At 43.9% G+C, this 16,452-nt stretch overlaps 1 protein-coding gene across 2 annotated transcripts in view; it reads left to right on the plus strand.

Moving 5' to 3' along the window:
• The window catches only part of luzp1 (leucine zipper protein 1), a 43,161-nt gene that overhangs the window by 18,643 nt on the left and 8,066 nt on the right, over positions 1–16,452 (plus strand). For both annotated transcript variants that reach the window (XM_075448762.1, XM_075448763.1), the window contains exons 3-6: positions 8,224–8,571; positions 8,691–10,956; positions 11,738–12,312; positions 12,413–12,595. In XM_075448762.1, the coding sequence (XP_075304877.1) occupies positions 8,440–8,571; positions 8,691–10,956; positions 11,738–12,312; positions 12,413–12,595 (3,156 nt within the window). In that variant the 5' untranslated portion in view covers positions 8,224–8,439. The remainder of the gene's footprint in view (positions 1–8,223; positions 8,572–8,690; positions 10,957–11,737; positions 12,313–12,412; positions 12,596–16,452) is intronic.

Genomic DNA, 16,452 nt, shown 5'->3' on the forward strand with positions numbered 1-16,452 from the left:
TGTGAAAGATGCGTCTATCTGCCCCGATATAACTCCCGATTTAATATGACATTATGTTTCAAGGTGCCCTCTAGTTCTAAAACTAAAAAAACAGACAAAATATGTAGAACTAACAAGTGAAAGACTAAATCATTTGACTGTCATCTCTTGTCATCACTCCAGCTATTGCCTAACTTTTGCCTGTTAGCCTCCCTTCATTCTTTCTCAGCCTGACACTTATTCACACACACACACACACACACACACACTCGCAGACAGACTGATAGTTAACCAGTGTTGACTTGAACAAGTGTCATCATGTTGTGATGTTTTCATGTTCTCTTATCAGTGTGAAATGGTGACACATGCACATTCCTTCTTGTTCAGCTCATTGTCAGACGCGACGCTGCAAATCTGTGAGCATCGATACGGTCATGTAAGGTTTTTAGCTCAAGTCTGCTCGCTTATGAGTGTTTTCAGCTGTCAAGAGTTTTAAATGGGTAAAGTAGGTCCCGACAGCTCTGCTAATGAGAGGACAAGGAATTTTTCTCCAGATGGGATGAATCGATGTTCATGTTCAGCCCTTTGACGCATCTTTGCTTCTTTCCGTATGGATTCTGCCTGAGACCCTCACTTTGCAGATGCCATTGTGATTCTGCTACAGGCATGTGTTAACGGGACGTGTTGGCTTCTGGTCAAAGCAACGCTTTACAACACTTTATGAACACGCTGACTGCTGTAAAGATTAAACCTGTGACCTTTAACCACCTTCTTCCCGGGGCCCTAATACTCGACCAAACAGCTCTTTGTGAAATTAACAATGCAACGCAAAAACATAACAAAGGCAGAAAGAAATGCTGAAAGTGACTTATTTTTAAAAGAAAGAAGGAAATATCAACACTTCCTCATTTTATCCTTTAAAACATGAATGTGGAATGTCGTCATATAAATTTTTGAGTTTCAGCTAAAACATTTGGCCACCAAGCGCTCATCACTTCTTCCTCATGTCTAAGTTGATGTCTGTGACAAAAAAAAAAGCCTTTAAATTTTCATTCAAATCTAGTTTTAAACTGGATATTGCGAGCGAGAGGGGAATGCAACTGGGAGCTTCGGGTTGTTGGTTAAATTCTATGCAGTGACACATATTTGTTCACCATATTAGTGTTAATTCTCTTTATGCATGTGACTTTTATCCACAACTTGCTTACAGTACCAGACGAAAGGTCAAACACCCCTCCCCTGTCTTCATTTTTAAACGAGTGGGCGTGTCCAACATTTCGACAGGGACTGGACGTCACTGAGCTGTTCATGGATCTCACTCATGTTCTTGTCTTACCATCAGCTGAGTGTGCTGTCACTAAGTAGCTTGTCACACATTTTATTGTGGCTCCCATGTCCGTTATACTCATGTGTCCGTTGCGATCTGTACAATGAGCACTCTATTTGGCAACAAAAAGTGATTATTCCCCACATTCTAACCAGTTTATCTCAATTCATTTGGGCTTAACTGCAGTAGGAAACAGCACAGTCTGTTCCCCTAATCATCCCCTCCCTCCCGTTTGCCCCAGTTTCTCTTGTGGAGTGTTTTACATGTTTACTGTGTCAGTGACCTCTAACCCTAAGCAAAGAGGACAGCAGGCTGAGGACATGCTGGATTAGAGCAGTGGAGCTGGGTGGGTGGGGGTGGGGGGTATTTCACGAGAACCTGATGGCAAGTCACAAGGAATTTAGTGTTTGCATCAAAAACCAAAGCGTTGCCAAGCTTGTCTTTATCTAAAATGCATGCGCAAGTGTTCATAAACACAGTACCACACGTATTTGGCTGTATCATCTTCCACTTGGCATGCATTTACATTCATAGTTTCACTTTTTGAATATAGGTAAGGCTTTAATCATGGTGTCGATTTTGATCCATAGGTTTGGCCTGATGCTTTTGATTTGGATTTGCAATTATTCCCTGACCTACAACTGGAAATTTACAGATGCTTTACCTGATACAGCACAACTGAATTGAAACAAAGTTTGCTGACGTTCTCTTACAGAATTCCTGAGACTGACTGCATCAAGCAACAGCTTTCACATCTCCCGCAGCGCTCTTTATGGGTCCAACATTTTGACTTCTTCCTGCAACAAAAGAATCCTCTTAGAGCTTATACTGAGTCGATCAGGGGCCACTTACATGCAGACAGGAGACGTGCAGGGAAGAACAGGAACACGTTTGTGACATAAAGTTTCTCTGAAGGACTAAATGCATGGTGCTGTAATACAATCATGCCGTATATTTGACAGTTCTGCTCTGTAGTCTCCTATACTGACCATCAGGTACTGTAATAAGCCAACATTGGCTGACATTTCACCCCTGCCTGCTTATCAGATACCTCTATAAACTACCTGACCTGGGTAGATTTGGCTCAGCTAAATTAGATCTGTCAAGTCCCAATTTGGAAGCCAGCATGGATTTATAGTGAGTACGCAGACCTGTCTGTGTTTTGACATTCGCTCAATTGTTGTGCGACCCCCGAGTCTTCCCTGCCTGCCTCTGTGTGATAGTCTGTGTTTCTCCTGAATTGAATGAGTGGACTGACGTTGCTCCGGGTCCCCTTGGCTTCAGATCTCCTCGATGACGAGCCAGATACTGACTGGTTAGTATTTCTGGCGGCTGCTGTTTTTAAATAGAGCATCTGATATAATTCCTTTGCTCTGCTTCTTTATAGCAGCAACTTGTGGACGTCGCCTCGCATGCAGTGCAGACTTTTGTTGAAGAACACGTTTTAATTTACTGTGCAGCCTTGAAGATTAGGCGGGACGCCAAAAGAGTTTTGGAGCTTTTGCATTTTATTGAACCTCTTCAAAGTCACATTCTCAATCGGGTCATAAATGTAGAAGCCAAAAATGTGGTGTATGTGTATTAACTGTTATTCTCTTTCATGAAAACTCTCGCACACTGTAACTCCTGTGGTTTGGTTTCTCTCACCCATCCACCTCCGTCTTACTCTCTCATCTTTCTTTCTCTGGCATTTCTCATCCCCGCCCGCCCTCGTTTTCTTTCTCTCATCTTCTTATCGTGGCCATCCGTGGAGGCAGATTGCTGGTATTGAGCCCTAGCAACAAGACTCTTGATGTGGAAGGTCAGGGGAGGGCAGCAAAGGAGAGGAGAGTGGGAGAAAAGGCTGCGGGTCACTGGGCTAAGACCAAAAGGAGAGTGGCGTCTTTCAGCACGCGTGTCAAAATAAATCTGACCTAATAAAATGGATAAATCTATTCATGTAAATATATGCCACCCATCTAAGCATCGCCTTTCACCACCTTTGGGCTAAGAATATACCGGGGCTAACTTATTCTAACTTATGCTTACTTTTGCTTTGTTTTTGTCTCTGCTTGCGGGTTCGAAAGAGCATGCAATGTAAAACTGAAATTGACTGTAGATGGTTTACAAATGAATGGAAATTCAGAAAGAAGTGTCCAAGCTGAGTGAGTGGCAAGCGCACAGCATCTGCTTTGTTGTTGTGGTGATAATGCGGTTAACCCCCCCCCCCCCTCTCTCTCTCTAAAAAACAAATCTCTTTTCTCTACTGAATATGACATTTCTTTTCACCCATTATTTCACCACATTTTGGTTCTTCTAAAGCAAGTGGCCAGTTCATTCACAAACTTGAAAAAAAAAAAAAAAAAAAAAAAAAAGAATCCAGGCAGTGAACGTGTTGCAGTTCAGTTTTCTGCTCTCCACCGTATGAGCTCCCTGACCTTAGGATCCTTTTTTTTTTTGTTCTTCTTCGCTGAAACGCAACACCGCCTTTCATTTTGCCATTTTTTTTCCAGAAGCAGCACAAAACTGAAAAGAGCGAAAGAAACAGAGTAAAAAAGTAACATGACAGCACAGGAAACGGCAAACCGAGCATTATGGGATGCCGGTTTCCTCTTTCTTGGAAAAACGGAAAAATGCAGGCCAAGCGTCAGGTCTCCACCATCTTGTGGCTTCCACTGCTGCGCCAGCATACATCCACTGCATTTGTCCCGCCACACACACATGCACAAACACGCGCAAATACACAGAATTTGTGACACTTATTCAAACTGGCAAAAAAAAAAACCCTCTCTGAAGATGTGGTCGAGGCATTTTGATTGGACTGGGGCCCTTTTATTAAATACTGTTTATGAGGCAGAAGAGCTTCTAACCCAGAAGTTCCAACTTAATGTCAAGTGCAACAGAGAGGGGGAATATTTTTTCTTTTTTTTTTTTCTTTCTTTTCTTTTTTCATGGAGGGAACAGAATGTACTAAAGGCAATGGGCAGGCAGGAAGAAAGTGGCTGAAGCCTTAATCATATGGTGCATGATTGTAACCTTGGTGCGTGCGTGTGTGTTTAGGGAGCACATGAAGGGTTGATGGGACCTCCTTAACAAAGTTTGACTTTCAAGTTTTGCTGGTCTAAGAAAAAAAAGAAGAACCCTTCACACACAATGCTTTATTAATCCCAAAAGGACATTCTATTCCTGCAGTATAAACTACGACTGTAGATCTGCTATTGTTCTAGATGGATAACAAAATAGAATACAATCAGCCTATATCACCATCTCCCCACCATTGTCTTCATCCATCTGTCAAAGAGGTCTGAATCATACCATCTCTTTATTGTTCAGCAGTCTACAGCTTCTGTGACTGGTTCTTTTAGCACGTGCCAGCCTACATGCGTCTGGGCATTTGCATTCTCACACACCGCCCCTCATCACATGTCATGACTCAAGGAGGTCTTTTGTATATAGCGTTCTTAAGTTGATGAAGTTTGATTTAAAAACGGAATAACGCTTTTCGTGAACTTGCTAATTTTTTAACACATTGATGCACAACACCGCTCGCTAGCCGAACGAGGCTTGGTTTTAGCTGTTTTCAGTGCAACCTTAACTTTAATGGAGGTATGATTCAGATGCTTTATAAAGTTTTATAATGATCTGCTGTCAGAATGTCCTACTGTCGAGACAGTTTCTAGAAATCAAACCGGTTTGCAGCACAGTCAGGGAGGTGCAGCCACTGCAAAAGACGATAAGGAATCCAGTCTGAAGACAATCACTGGAATCTGCTGGAAATAATATCGGGCTGCTGATTGTCCTGGATTTTTTAATTTTTTTAATTATAAAATACTCTCTTGATATTGGCAGTATAACCCAAATAATGAGCTTCTGCAGACACCCCGATGAGCAGACGTGGCAGAGTGGAGGACTGGCAGTGCCCTGGTTGGTTCATCATTAGGAATGTGTCTGCAAAAAGGGGGGCAGTTTCCCTGCCTCAGAGCTTCAACCCCCCTACAGGATTTTCATAATTGTCAAACAAAGCACAGAACAAGGGAATGAAACTCCGTTTGAGTCCAGTTCAGAAAACCTTAGCAGGCTTCACTCCTGCCCTATTTCTGTCTGTCTTTATCCTCTCTTCTCCGCTTTTTCAAAAAGGTTCTAGGCCAAACAGCTCTGCTGTAAAAAAAAAAAAAAAAAAAAAAAAAAAAAAATGTATGAATGTCCCTCTGATGTGTGAGTATCCAGGTGTGGAAAAGGAAAGAAATGCTGGAATATTTAGGTTTATGAGTGTGGGCCTTGGTTTAAAATTGAACTCGTCTTAATCTTAGACTGAGTGCTGATGATCTGCACTTCCTCTGCTTCATTCACTTTTCTCTCACTTGTTTCTTCCTTTCCATCTTACCTTTCCTCCTTCTGACTTCCTCCTGTCTTGTCCCGATTGCATGCGACGAGGCCATAAGTGAGTCAGGTATGTTGATTGGTGCAGCAGTGGTAGGCTCTTGCCAAAGTCACTTTACACGCATTGCCACCCCTTAAAAGCACACACTTGGCTGAACTGGTGTGCGTGTCAGAAAGAGATGAAGGGGAGAGATGTGAGAGGGAGGCCGAGAACTGGCAAAGAAATAAAGGGAGAATGAGAGGAGAGGTAGGCAGCCTGCCAGGACGGGGGTAATTTGACCTAGCAAAATGCTATCATTAACCAGGACAGGGCTCATCTGAGATGCCTTGTGGAGACCAAAATCAAACCCCGAGATGATTAGGAATGTGTCAAAGCTGAACCAATGTAAAGAGAACTGGAAGGATATTTCAAATAGTTGGTTCGGACAGTAAGTTAAGTTATTGCTTAGTTTAGTTGTCTATAAAGCCTCAGTCGCACAGTTTAAAAGGATGCCACTTGTTTTATTTTGTGGTGACATTTTCCCTGAGCTTCATTCTGCAGCTTGATGAGCTGTCACGAAGAATTGACCTGAAATCTTTTGAACCAATGACCAGTCTGTTTTTGATGGCTATACGGGAATTGCTTGATTTATTTTTGCTCCACTGGAATCGGATCAGTCGGGACAACTCTGGATCACAGCGACTAGCTCAAGACAACAGAGGAAAATTCCAGCTACAGTTCCCTTGACATGCCTCGGATGAGTAGAGCAGATACTTCACAAAATGACTTGATGACAAAGGTGTTTTGGCATTCAACTTGGCCTGAAGACTTGAAGCTTTCTCCTCCAAACTTTCCCCCATTTGCCTTTCCCACCCCCCAAGCTCATGTATTTTTCTTTCCTTGATGTACTATACTCCCTGAGAAGATTACCAAACCACTAGACCTCATGAAAAGCAAAAAAAATATTAAATCTCTGCAGCTGAACACTTTTGAGTTCTCATTGTACTTTGTCGTAAAGTATTCTTTGATCCACTGACTTTAAAAGCTTACCATTTTGGTTAATTTTCAGTAAGACGTTTAATGAACTGCGGGTAAACTGCTGCGTGCTCTTTACACCAAATGAAGCTATAGAAAATGTATTCTTCAACCCTGGAGTAAACCGTAATGACATGTTGTATGTTTTTATATACCGTCTACACACATGGTTCATGTGCTGGAGATGGGGGAACATGCAGTAGATTTATTGTGCTGGTTGATGTTTTCACAGCAGTAAAATGTCAAAGAAAACAGTCCTTTCATGTAAGGGCTCTGCAGATTCCGAGAGAATCTTTGAACACAATAAACCAGAAGAAAGAGGAGACATGGAGCAGTATGGAGCTTGTTGTCTGGGGGTCAATAAGTGATGATGTGCGCAGATGTTGTATTCTACCCTTAGGTCGATAGCCCTCCTCCTCCTCCTCCTCCTTTGCGGTCAGTGTTAGAAGCTCTGAATGATGGGGGGAAGGGGAATGATAGGATTTAGAAGCAGGGGTTAGGAAACCCACTACCTGAATCATTCATGAAACCCAAGTGTTAGCTGTTAGATCTGCGATGGCCCTGCTGACAGTAATGCGCAAATAATCCGTGTTGTCATGATCTCCGTGCGATGGTAGGCCTTCATATGGGAAGTAATGCGTTGTAATGAAAGTAGAAACGCAACCCTCCCACTATGTAGCAGTAGAGACTAACGAGATTATAATAATGCGATTTCTTCACCGTGATATCGCTCATGATGGTGGGACGAGGGAGGTAATGGTCTCGGTCACTGTTTTTGTTTATCATCACTTCTGTCCCAGGGGACTTGGAATGCTGTAGTGTTGTGACGGGCTGGCCATGCAGGGGAGGAGGGCGGTGTGATTGAGATATGCTGGTGTCAGCAGAAGCAGGCAGGCAAGCGAGCAGAGATCGATGTGGGATACGAGAGCAGGGAGACAACAAAGCGTGTGGGTCTGTGTGTTGGAGCCTGTGCAGATTTGTCCCCCATCCGCAGTCGTACATGTGAAAGCTATGTGCCATCCTGAGCTCATTGGAAGGACGGGCAAGGTGAACTACATGGCGGCTGAAGGGGCAATAAAACGTAACAAGTGGCAGTGTATTGTGTTCGGTTAATGCAGGGTTTATCGTCACATTGAGGACTCGTACCTTTGCCACAAATTACACAATGTTTCCTTTTGTGAATGAAAACGTCAACAAGCTTAATGTTGATTAAGAAACTAATTCCTGTCTATATTTGTGGTGGTTGAAAACATGCAATCTGAGTATTTGTTTTATATATGTGCCAAATCATGAGTCATTGTATTCATAGTGCATTTCTTAACGTTGGGTCACGTTTGTCTTGTTTTTAAGTTTGTGTTAAATCGGTTAGATAAAACCATATAAGTGCCGGCTGTGATTTGGCACCCGGTGCAGTCAGCTGTCAACTCATTTCTATGCGTCTCGTCTCATTTGCTTCGCTTACAGGGCTACTTTTGAGAATGCTAATTATTGTCATTGACAAATCAGAAATGACTAAGTGTTGCTTCCTCTCTCCCTCCTCCAGATGACAGATTTGTCTGCTAAACACCACTCTGAGGCAACTTTGAAGTCTTAAAGAGACCGTTGGAAAAAAACACAAGAAAGACAGGCTGCCAAGAGAAAGGAGCCTTTAAGACTTGCTATCACTGCCACGCAGATGTGGACCCCTCAACACGTTGTCATCAAATAAACTGGACAACAGTGCAACCCAATCTGATACATTACACCAAACCTTGTAGCCATGTCTGATCATAAAGACATGACACACCGCCACCTGAAGCACAAGCTGCAGAGTCTCGGCCGAAGGCTGGATGAACTGGAGGAAGCAACCAACAAGCTGCAGAAATCAGAGGATGAGCTTCTTGACCTGCAGGTCGGTACAGGGTGACTTCTTACATTGTTTGTTTGTTTGTTTGTTTGTTTGTGTGTGCAAATGGGTGCAACAGAAATGTAACGCACGAAACAGACTAATGAACTCTCTCTCCTCTGTAGGACAAGGTCATCCAGGCGGAGGGAAGCAACTCGTCACTCCTTGGCGACGTGGAGGCCCTGCGGAAACATCTCCTGAAGATCCAGGGTAAAGATGAAGAGGTGCGCAAAGCTGAGGATCTATGCCGCACAGTTAGAGAGAAACTTGAAGAGGAGGAAAACCTTACAAAGGAGCTGAAGGCAGAGATTGAACGTCTTCAGCGCAGGATGGCTGAACTGGAGAAGCTGGAAGACGCATTTGCTAAAAGCAAGTCTGACTGCAGCCAACTCTGCCTTAGCCTCAATGAGGAGAAGAACTTGACCAAGAAGCTCTCATCCGAGTTGGAAATGCTCAAAGGGCGTTTGAAGGAGGTGGAAGGGTCCGAGACTAAACTGGACAGAGCAGAGCAAGCTCTAGCTGTGGAGTTTGAGAAACTCAAGGGATTCACTCAGGCCTTTGTAAGTGAGCGCAAGAGGCTATTGGAGAAACAAAGAGAGGATGAGAAGCTCATTCTAAAGCTGACAGAGAAACTGGACCACCATAAAAATCGCCTGTCGACAGACCCTGGTCATACCGATTTCATGAGGTCAAGAATTGAGGATGAGCTGTCATCCACAAAACGAACCGGTTGCAAGAAGAGCCTTGAGTACTTAAAATTGGCTGATGAGAACATCGGCATAGTTAACAAATCTGAGAATGAGAAGAACAGCAGCCTTGAAGGCTCTCAAGAGGAGGACAACAAAGTTAAAGAGCTGGCTTTGGAAGTAGAGAGGCTAAAGAACCGTCTTAAGCAGCTGGAGATCGTGGAGGAGGATCTGAAGAACTCCGAGTCCAAAAATGGTGAACTCCATGAAAAGTTCCAGATAGAACGAAGCCGAGCTCTTGAACTAAGTGGGCAGGTGGATCAGCTAAGGAAGCAGCTGTGTGGAAAAGGTGGAACTGGAGGGAATGGAATTAGCAACATGGATAAACATGGCAATGGAAGCACTAACATTTGTCTCAACAGCCCTGCTAAGGTCCTGGAGAACGGCAAAGCTGAGAATGAGGAGATCATTGTGAAGGGTTTCAGACAAGAGAAGCCTAAATATAGAAGTGCTGCAACTGTCTCAGAGCCAAGCTCCCCCAAGCACAGGAACAGAGAGCTTTCTCCTCAGCATAAGAGAGAAACCAAACTGAGGAGCAAAGAGCTCAGCCACTCTGAGGAGAGTTCTCCAAAGTCTCCAAAGTCAAAGAGAGCCCTCAGTCCTGCTCACAAGAGCAGGAGGACACCCAAAGCTCCAGGATCTACACTGTCATCTGACAACGGAATAAGAGACGCAGCACGAGTTGCAGAGGAAAAGACGAGAGGAGCCACATACAGCTCTGTAAACACGACTTCTAATGATGTTAAAAAAGTCTCAGTTCTTAGTCGATACCCCCCAGCAGCTAATGACCAGAAGTCACTGAGGCCAGGACTCAAACAGACTGACGGGGATATTAAAAAGAGCAGAGAAAAGTTTTCGAAACTTTACGTAGGTAGTGATAGCGAATCAAACAACTCTGATGTGGTGCCTGACAGCTCCAGTAACATCAACAGTTTCACTGCACTTGAGAAAGAAATGGCTTCTGCCTCTGATCAGGAATCCTTAGACCAGGTTCAAGAATCAGTCTCTGTATCTGTGGCATCCAACCTATCCAAAGCCAATGGATCATACACAGCCTACAGATCTCACATTACTCCACTGTTGCCCAATGACCAGGGGTCAGAAGGTCATTCCTCTGCCTCTGAAACAGAATCTACTAGCTCAAAACCCTCTGAACCAGAACCTGTAAGTGAGACTAGTACAACTGTAAGCAGCAGGATGGCAGCCTCCAGGTATGCAAGATACCCTCATGTACATGACTCGCATTCAGAGGGCTCCTCTTCCAGGAGCTCATTTGATGAAGAGCTGCACACCAGGACGCAGTTAGCCGAGGGGGGCCACCAGGGGTCCATGCATACCCCATCAGCGATTGAGATCCAGCGAGTGTGCAGCCCACGTGAAGCGCTGAGGTCAAAAGCAGTCATCAAGCCCGCGATAGTTGAGATCGACAGGAAGGAAGTGATGATTTCAGAACCCTTGTCTACAAATGGCAAACCCAAGATCTCAACTAAGCCCATTGTGAGCACCACTAGTAAAATGACCAGTAGTATAACCATCTACCCCAATGACCCGAGCTCATCCAGAACCAGCAGCCGCAGCAGCAGTGTGTGCAGTGAACCCGCGCCGATGAGAGAGCGCCACACATCTACCAGCAACATCCTCATAGGTAGGTGGAAACGATGAGCACCCTTTTCCACAGTCTGCTACGAATATTGACTTTCTCACTTAAAAGAAATTACCGACGGCTTGTTCAACCCCATAAGGATCTCAGAGATCCTGTATCCTTTAATCTCCACGATTGAAGTGAATTCACTGCAAAAGTCAATGAAGGCAGTAAAGTGTGTTTTAAAGTTAGTTTAATTTTAAAGCAGCTGTAGTGCCATATGGTGATTGATCATACAATACAGGATTACAATAATATTTTACCAGAACAGCTGATTTGATCAAATGTAAAATACAACTTTGAAAAAAAATCTGAGGTGTTTAAAAACACGACAAAGTGTCACAAGCACTCAACAGGACTGTTGGTTTATGCTCACTTTGACAATGATAACAATGTTGAGCAAAGATTCATTACGTTCACCATGCATGAAATCTGCTTCTATAAGAAGTGATTCACGAAATGATCCTTCTCACAGGCTTATGATGTTCTCTCCATACTCGCTGCAGCCCCTTCAGTCTCTGACAGGCTGAGTGAGTGTTTTGCTCAGACGTCTTCTTCTTGCTTACTAGAAGGACATATTAGCAGGACATATAGAAGAATATAGAAGTACTTTGTGGATGTGTTTGCTTTTGTTGACGGTGATCTTGGAAAAGTTCTGTTGAGGGCAACAATACTTCTTTTTGTCATGGATTTGGATAAGTTTGCCTTACGAACTGCGATTGCTGTCAACTTGGTGAAGAGTTTTTCTTTGATCGCATGTGATGTGTCTTTTACCTTCTACCAGGCCCCAGCAGCGACCACCATGGCAGTATTTCCATCCCATATGAGATCTCCATACCCAAGAGTAAGATCACCTTGCGGCCATGCCAGGACCAGGACTGTGTGGCAGACAGCCACAATGATTCCTCACCAAGGTCGAAGCTCCACAACGCTTCTCGGGTGGAGACCACCACCAGCCACCTGTGCTGCCAGCGGAGCAGCTTCAGCCTCCAGTCTGCGGACGCCACCTCCACAGACTTCAATGACACAGAATCTGGTTTTGAGAGTAGCACAACCACAGTCACCAGCTGGAGAAGCCAAAGACGAAGGCAGCACTCCCAAGACGACGGTTTGCCAGACACGAAGAACGTGACTGTGAGAAGCACCTGGAGGAATCGGGGCGCAGGGGACGAGGCAGGTCGAGGGCGAAGAGAAAGGAGGGCAATGACTGATGGTGGGTCTGAAGACGAAGCAGAGGCTGCAACAACATGGAGGGCATATCGCGCAACCACGTTTGATTCAGAGGAAAGCGCTAACAGCGGAACAGGAGCTGGTGGGAGTGCAACAGCACAGAAGGGAACCAAGCCGTCCCCTGCAGAGGTGAGGGAAGGATACAAGACATTTCTACGAAATGCATAAAAAAAAAAACAGTTCGAGTGACTACAAGCACGTTGCTCTTTTTATTGTTTTGCTGTCTTAGGTGTACATGCGTAGAATCAACAGTGTTGTTCCTAACACTAAAGAAGCCGAGGAACCAGTGCTTCGCCGAGGCAGGCACTCTCAGTCTCCCACTGTAGAAACTGCTGGAGGCTCTGGAAGGACCCTACCCCACGCACCCGTTACCTCTCAGTCCTGGGGCCGGTCCTACACGCCACAACCACAGGTAGGACCGCTAACGGCCGCTTCATACACTTCTCTGCAACAGTGATTTATTTTTCATTCACTAATTCATTACTTTTTGCCATCAGTGTTGCACGTACAGCCTTATTTTTAAACAGTTTTGTTCTGCAGCTCTGTGGACATTTCAAATGATTTGGTATAAGAAGTCCCACTGCATACTTGACTTTTGAAGTACTCCATCAGATCAGGAGTTTTCCCTTCAAATAGTTTACCTTGAGGATGGAAAATCCAGAGAGTACGGTTGCAGGACTGAGCTCCTGGTGTGTCCACTTTGCATTTGAGCTCATTGTGTGTTTTTCCCTGACGCCAAGCTCTGCGACTTCAAGCTTAGCACAGCAGTTCTGCAGGCTCCACTCCTGCTGCCCCAGTAAGCACAAAGAGAAAAGGGTGGGACCCAAAAAAAAAAAAAAGTGAAGATGGAAATGAAAGAAAGGGGGAAAAAAAAACTCACCAGGGAGAGAAGATGGTTAGGAAAACCTCAAGGAAACAGCGAATTTGCATACAAATGTGTCACCATATTGTTGCCTTGGACTCGGTTGCATTTCTGTTCAACACAAACAGCAAAGACACTCCTACACAAAATGCATATCGAGGTGTGTTTCCACCTGCGTTTCACGTCCAGTATGACAAGAGGGTTGTTCAAGGAGCCGGATTTAACTTGTGTGTGTGCTCATTCAAACACGCGGGCATATCCTGTTAAATCAGTGGAGTGTGAACATTTCTACAAGTAAAGAAAATCTAAAAAAACATGTGAACTTCACTGTCTATTTGTAATTCATATACCGTCAGACGGATGTAATAATGCTCAGAGCGTGGGCTCCGTGGCTGCGATAATATGTCACTTTTAGACAACGAGTCGCGGCTAAATGCTTTTGAGTTAAAATCCTGTGTCTTACCCCGACAAATGAAGTGGCTTTGCCCAGGAGACAAGTGTCAGCCATGTATTCCAAAAACAGTCAGGGCAAACTTTCTTGAGACTTAGTGAGTTGTTGTCTTGTGATTTAAATTACAATTTTAACTATCAGTTGATCCGCTGTCAGCAAGATGACCAAAGCTGATGTCATTGAGGTTTGTGGAAAGGTGCATCATGGGTAAAAGAAGTGGCCATTAAAAGGGGGCAGATTTTTCAAATACTATTACATGTCAATAAATAGAAAATGAGTCATGCTAAGTATTCAGGCCTAAATGTGAGTACTTGCCGAAATCCTTAACTTTTAAGTTAATTTTTCAAATTTGGAGTTTTGAATTGTTAATATTTTCTATTTGCTGAATTTTCGACCTTCTGAAAACAAGGTTGAAACTCGCAGATTTTCTGGTTTGGGTTCTAATAATCTGTTTGTTTTCGCTCAATTAGATTCAAACTGACCGAGGTGCTCTGTGAGTGCTTCAGAGTTCCATCTTTTGCATCTTTTTGAGAAAAACGTAAAGCTAAATTCCCAATAAAGCTTCTCTCACTTCACCTACTTCTTTGTTTTCTTTACTCGGAAGACTAAACTCCTTATCTATTGTGACTCAAAATCAGTCCATTAAGGCTAAGTTTAAACTTGGGCTGACTTCAAGTATTTTTCAGACTGCAGTTCTACTCCGATATAATCCAGATTTTATAACCACAGCATCATCTGACAAAATCACCGTTCAGTTAATATAACACAACGTAACATCTTTAAAATATAAACAGAAAATGTTTTTAGATGTATGTAAGGCATCTGAGCTGCTGCAGATGCTGTTTGATCGTCACCCTTTTTTTGTAGCCCAGAATGTAGTGAGTAGTGATTTCAGACGCAGTACAGGGACTCGTTAGCACTAGAAATACTTTTTCACTTCCATATGACATACACCGGTACAGCATCTTCTCCAGATTTTTATTTTATGCCCAGCGAAGATGGCAGTCGCAGACATCGGAACATTCTGTTGGAGTCCTTCAGCTCAGATCAGTGGAAGATGACTCCTCCCAGCATTCAGCTTGTCATCACGGCCTGACATGAGCAAAATGATATGTTTGAGGATGTCTGCCAGGGTCAGCGCACTTCGGTTTAACAACACATGGCTTTGACCCCTTGCTCTGTATTTCCAGGCCCCCTTTCTGATGTGGGATATCAGCCGGGACCTGATAAACTGCTGTCTTGTTGACATGCCATTAGGTTTTTTCTTTGTCCGCTGAGCACATCGTAATTTTATTGTGGGAATTTCCTAAAGCCACTCAATTGACTCTGCGGTTCAATAAACTCTTGGTTATCCTGATGTTGGATCCATGAACTGGTCACTCAATTTGGATAGCAATTATGAGCAAAGTTTGCCACAGTGCAAAACAGATCCTTCAGAACATAACTGGGCTTTGAAGTATGTCTTGGAGCAGAGCCGAATGTTGTTGGTTTGGAATTTTTAGAACATTTCAGTGGTCTGAACAGCGTCCATTGAAGGAGGATTGGACAAATACAGCTGCAGTTGGGAGAGTGGGAGTCGGGAGTACACCTCGTTTGTTCTTGTTCAATGTAAAGTTTTTAACTCCTTGATAAAGCACGATGCCACCCCGTATATCTTAGTGATGACAGCTGAAGAGAGCCTAAAATCTGTTTACTGTGGATCAGTAAGGTGCTGTCATAAGATCAATAATCATTAAGGAGGAGACAACACTACCAACACCCATAACTACCCTGGAATAACCTGTGCAAGCTGATGATGTATTGATTTTCTTTCCTTTATTCAACCTTATGTATGGATAATGCGAGCTTTCATTTAGTGAAAGGTCATCCTGATCCGTTCAACCCGTTATCAATGATTTCCCTTTCTCAACCATTTTAGCCACTTTTTTTAGTTTCCACTAAGGTGCCATGGCGGTTTGGGAGGATAAACAGTTTTAGGTCAACTGAGCAAAATTAGTTCAGGTTATAGCCTAAACACTGCGTGGGGCGTTACACGCAAACTTTGTCATCCTCTAAGTCGGGATCAATGAAGATGTTAAAGAGCTTCGCTCACATCTCGGCCTCTCAGCACTTCCTCAGACTCTCCTGTAAACAACGTACAGCTTGAAATAATGTTGACTTTTCATCTAAGACGTAGGAATTGCTTTAGTTTTTTAATGACAAAGACACAGATGTCTGCATGAGAAGTCGAGAAGCCTCTTTGGAAAAATCCAGCCTTCCTGGTAAGTTTTTTTTTTTTTTTTTTTTTTTTTAACCATGGTTCCACAGACGGTGTGTTTTCCCATGGTAACGGCAGACACGGATTGGAAATGCAGAGCCTGGGCTGCCAGTGTCAATGCTCGTGGCTTTTTTGCTGGTGGCAGCAATTCATTAAAGCGTTGTTCATTTCCTGCTTTATCCAAATCGGGGTCGCCGTGGGGCTGCCACCAGGTGAAAGGCAGGCTACATCCTGGACAGGTTGCCAGTCCATCACAGGGGCAACACAGAGACGGATGAGACAGATGAGCATGCAAACGTACACTCACTCAGGGTGAATTTAGAATCACCATTTAACCTAACATGCATGTCTTTGGACAGTGGGGGGGAGCTGGAGTGTCCTGAGAGGACCCACGCTTGCATGAAGGGAATGTGCAAACTCCACAGACAAAAGGGCCCCAGCTGAGATTTGAACTAGAAACCGTCCCGCTGTGAGGGGACAGTGCTGCAGCGTGAGTTTCAAATGAGAAATTGTGTCAACAGGCCAAACATTCTTCTTTGCTTATTTGTTTTTGGCCAAATATTTGTCAGTGGATGTACTGGACACTGGGATGGCTGCAGATAAATTCTCCGACCTCTGACTTATCGATCATTCGCAGCTCGAGGTGATGTTAGCATGTCGTTATTAACCTTCGGAAAGCACTTGTTGTGCCATATTGCA

The sequence above is a fragment of the Odontesthes bonariensis genome, chromosome 17 (assembly GCF_027942865.1).
Source record: "Odontesthes bonariensis isolate fOdoBon6 chromosome 17, fOdoBon6.hap1, whole genome shotgun sequence".
In the NCBI taxonomy this organism is placed as follows: domain Eukaryota; kingdom Metazoa; phylum Chordata; class Actinopteri; order Atheriniformes; family Atherinopsidae; genus Odontesthes; species Odontesthes bonariensis.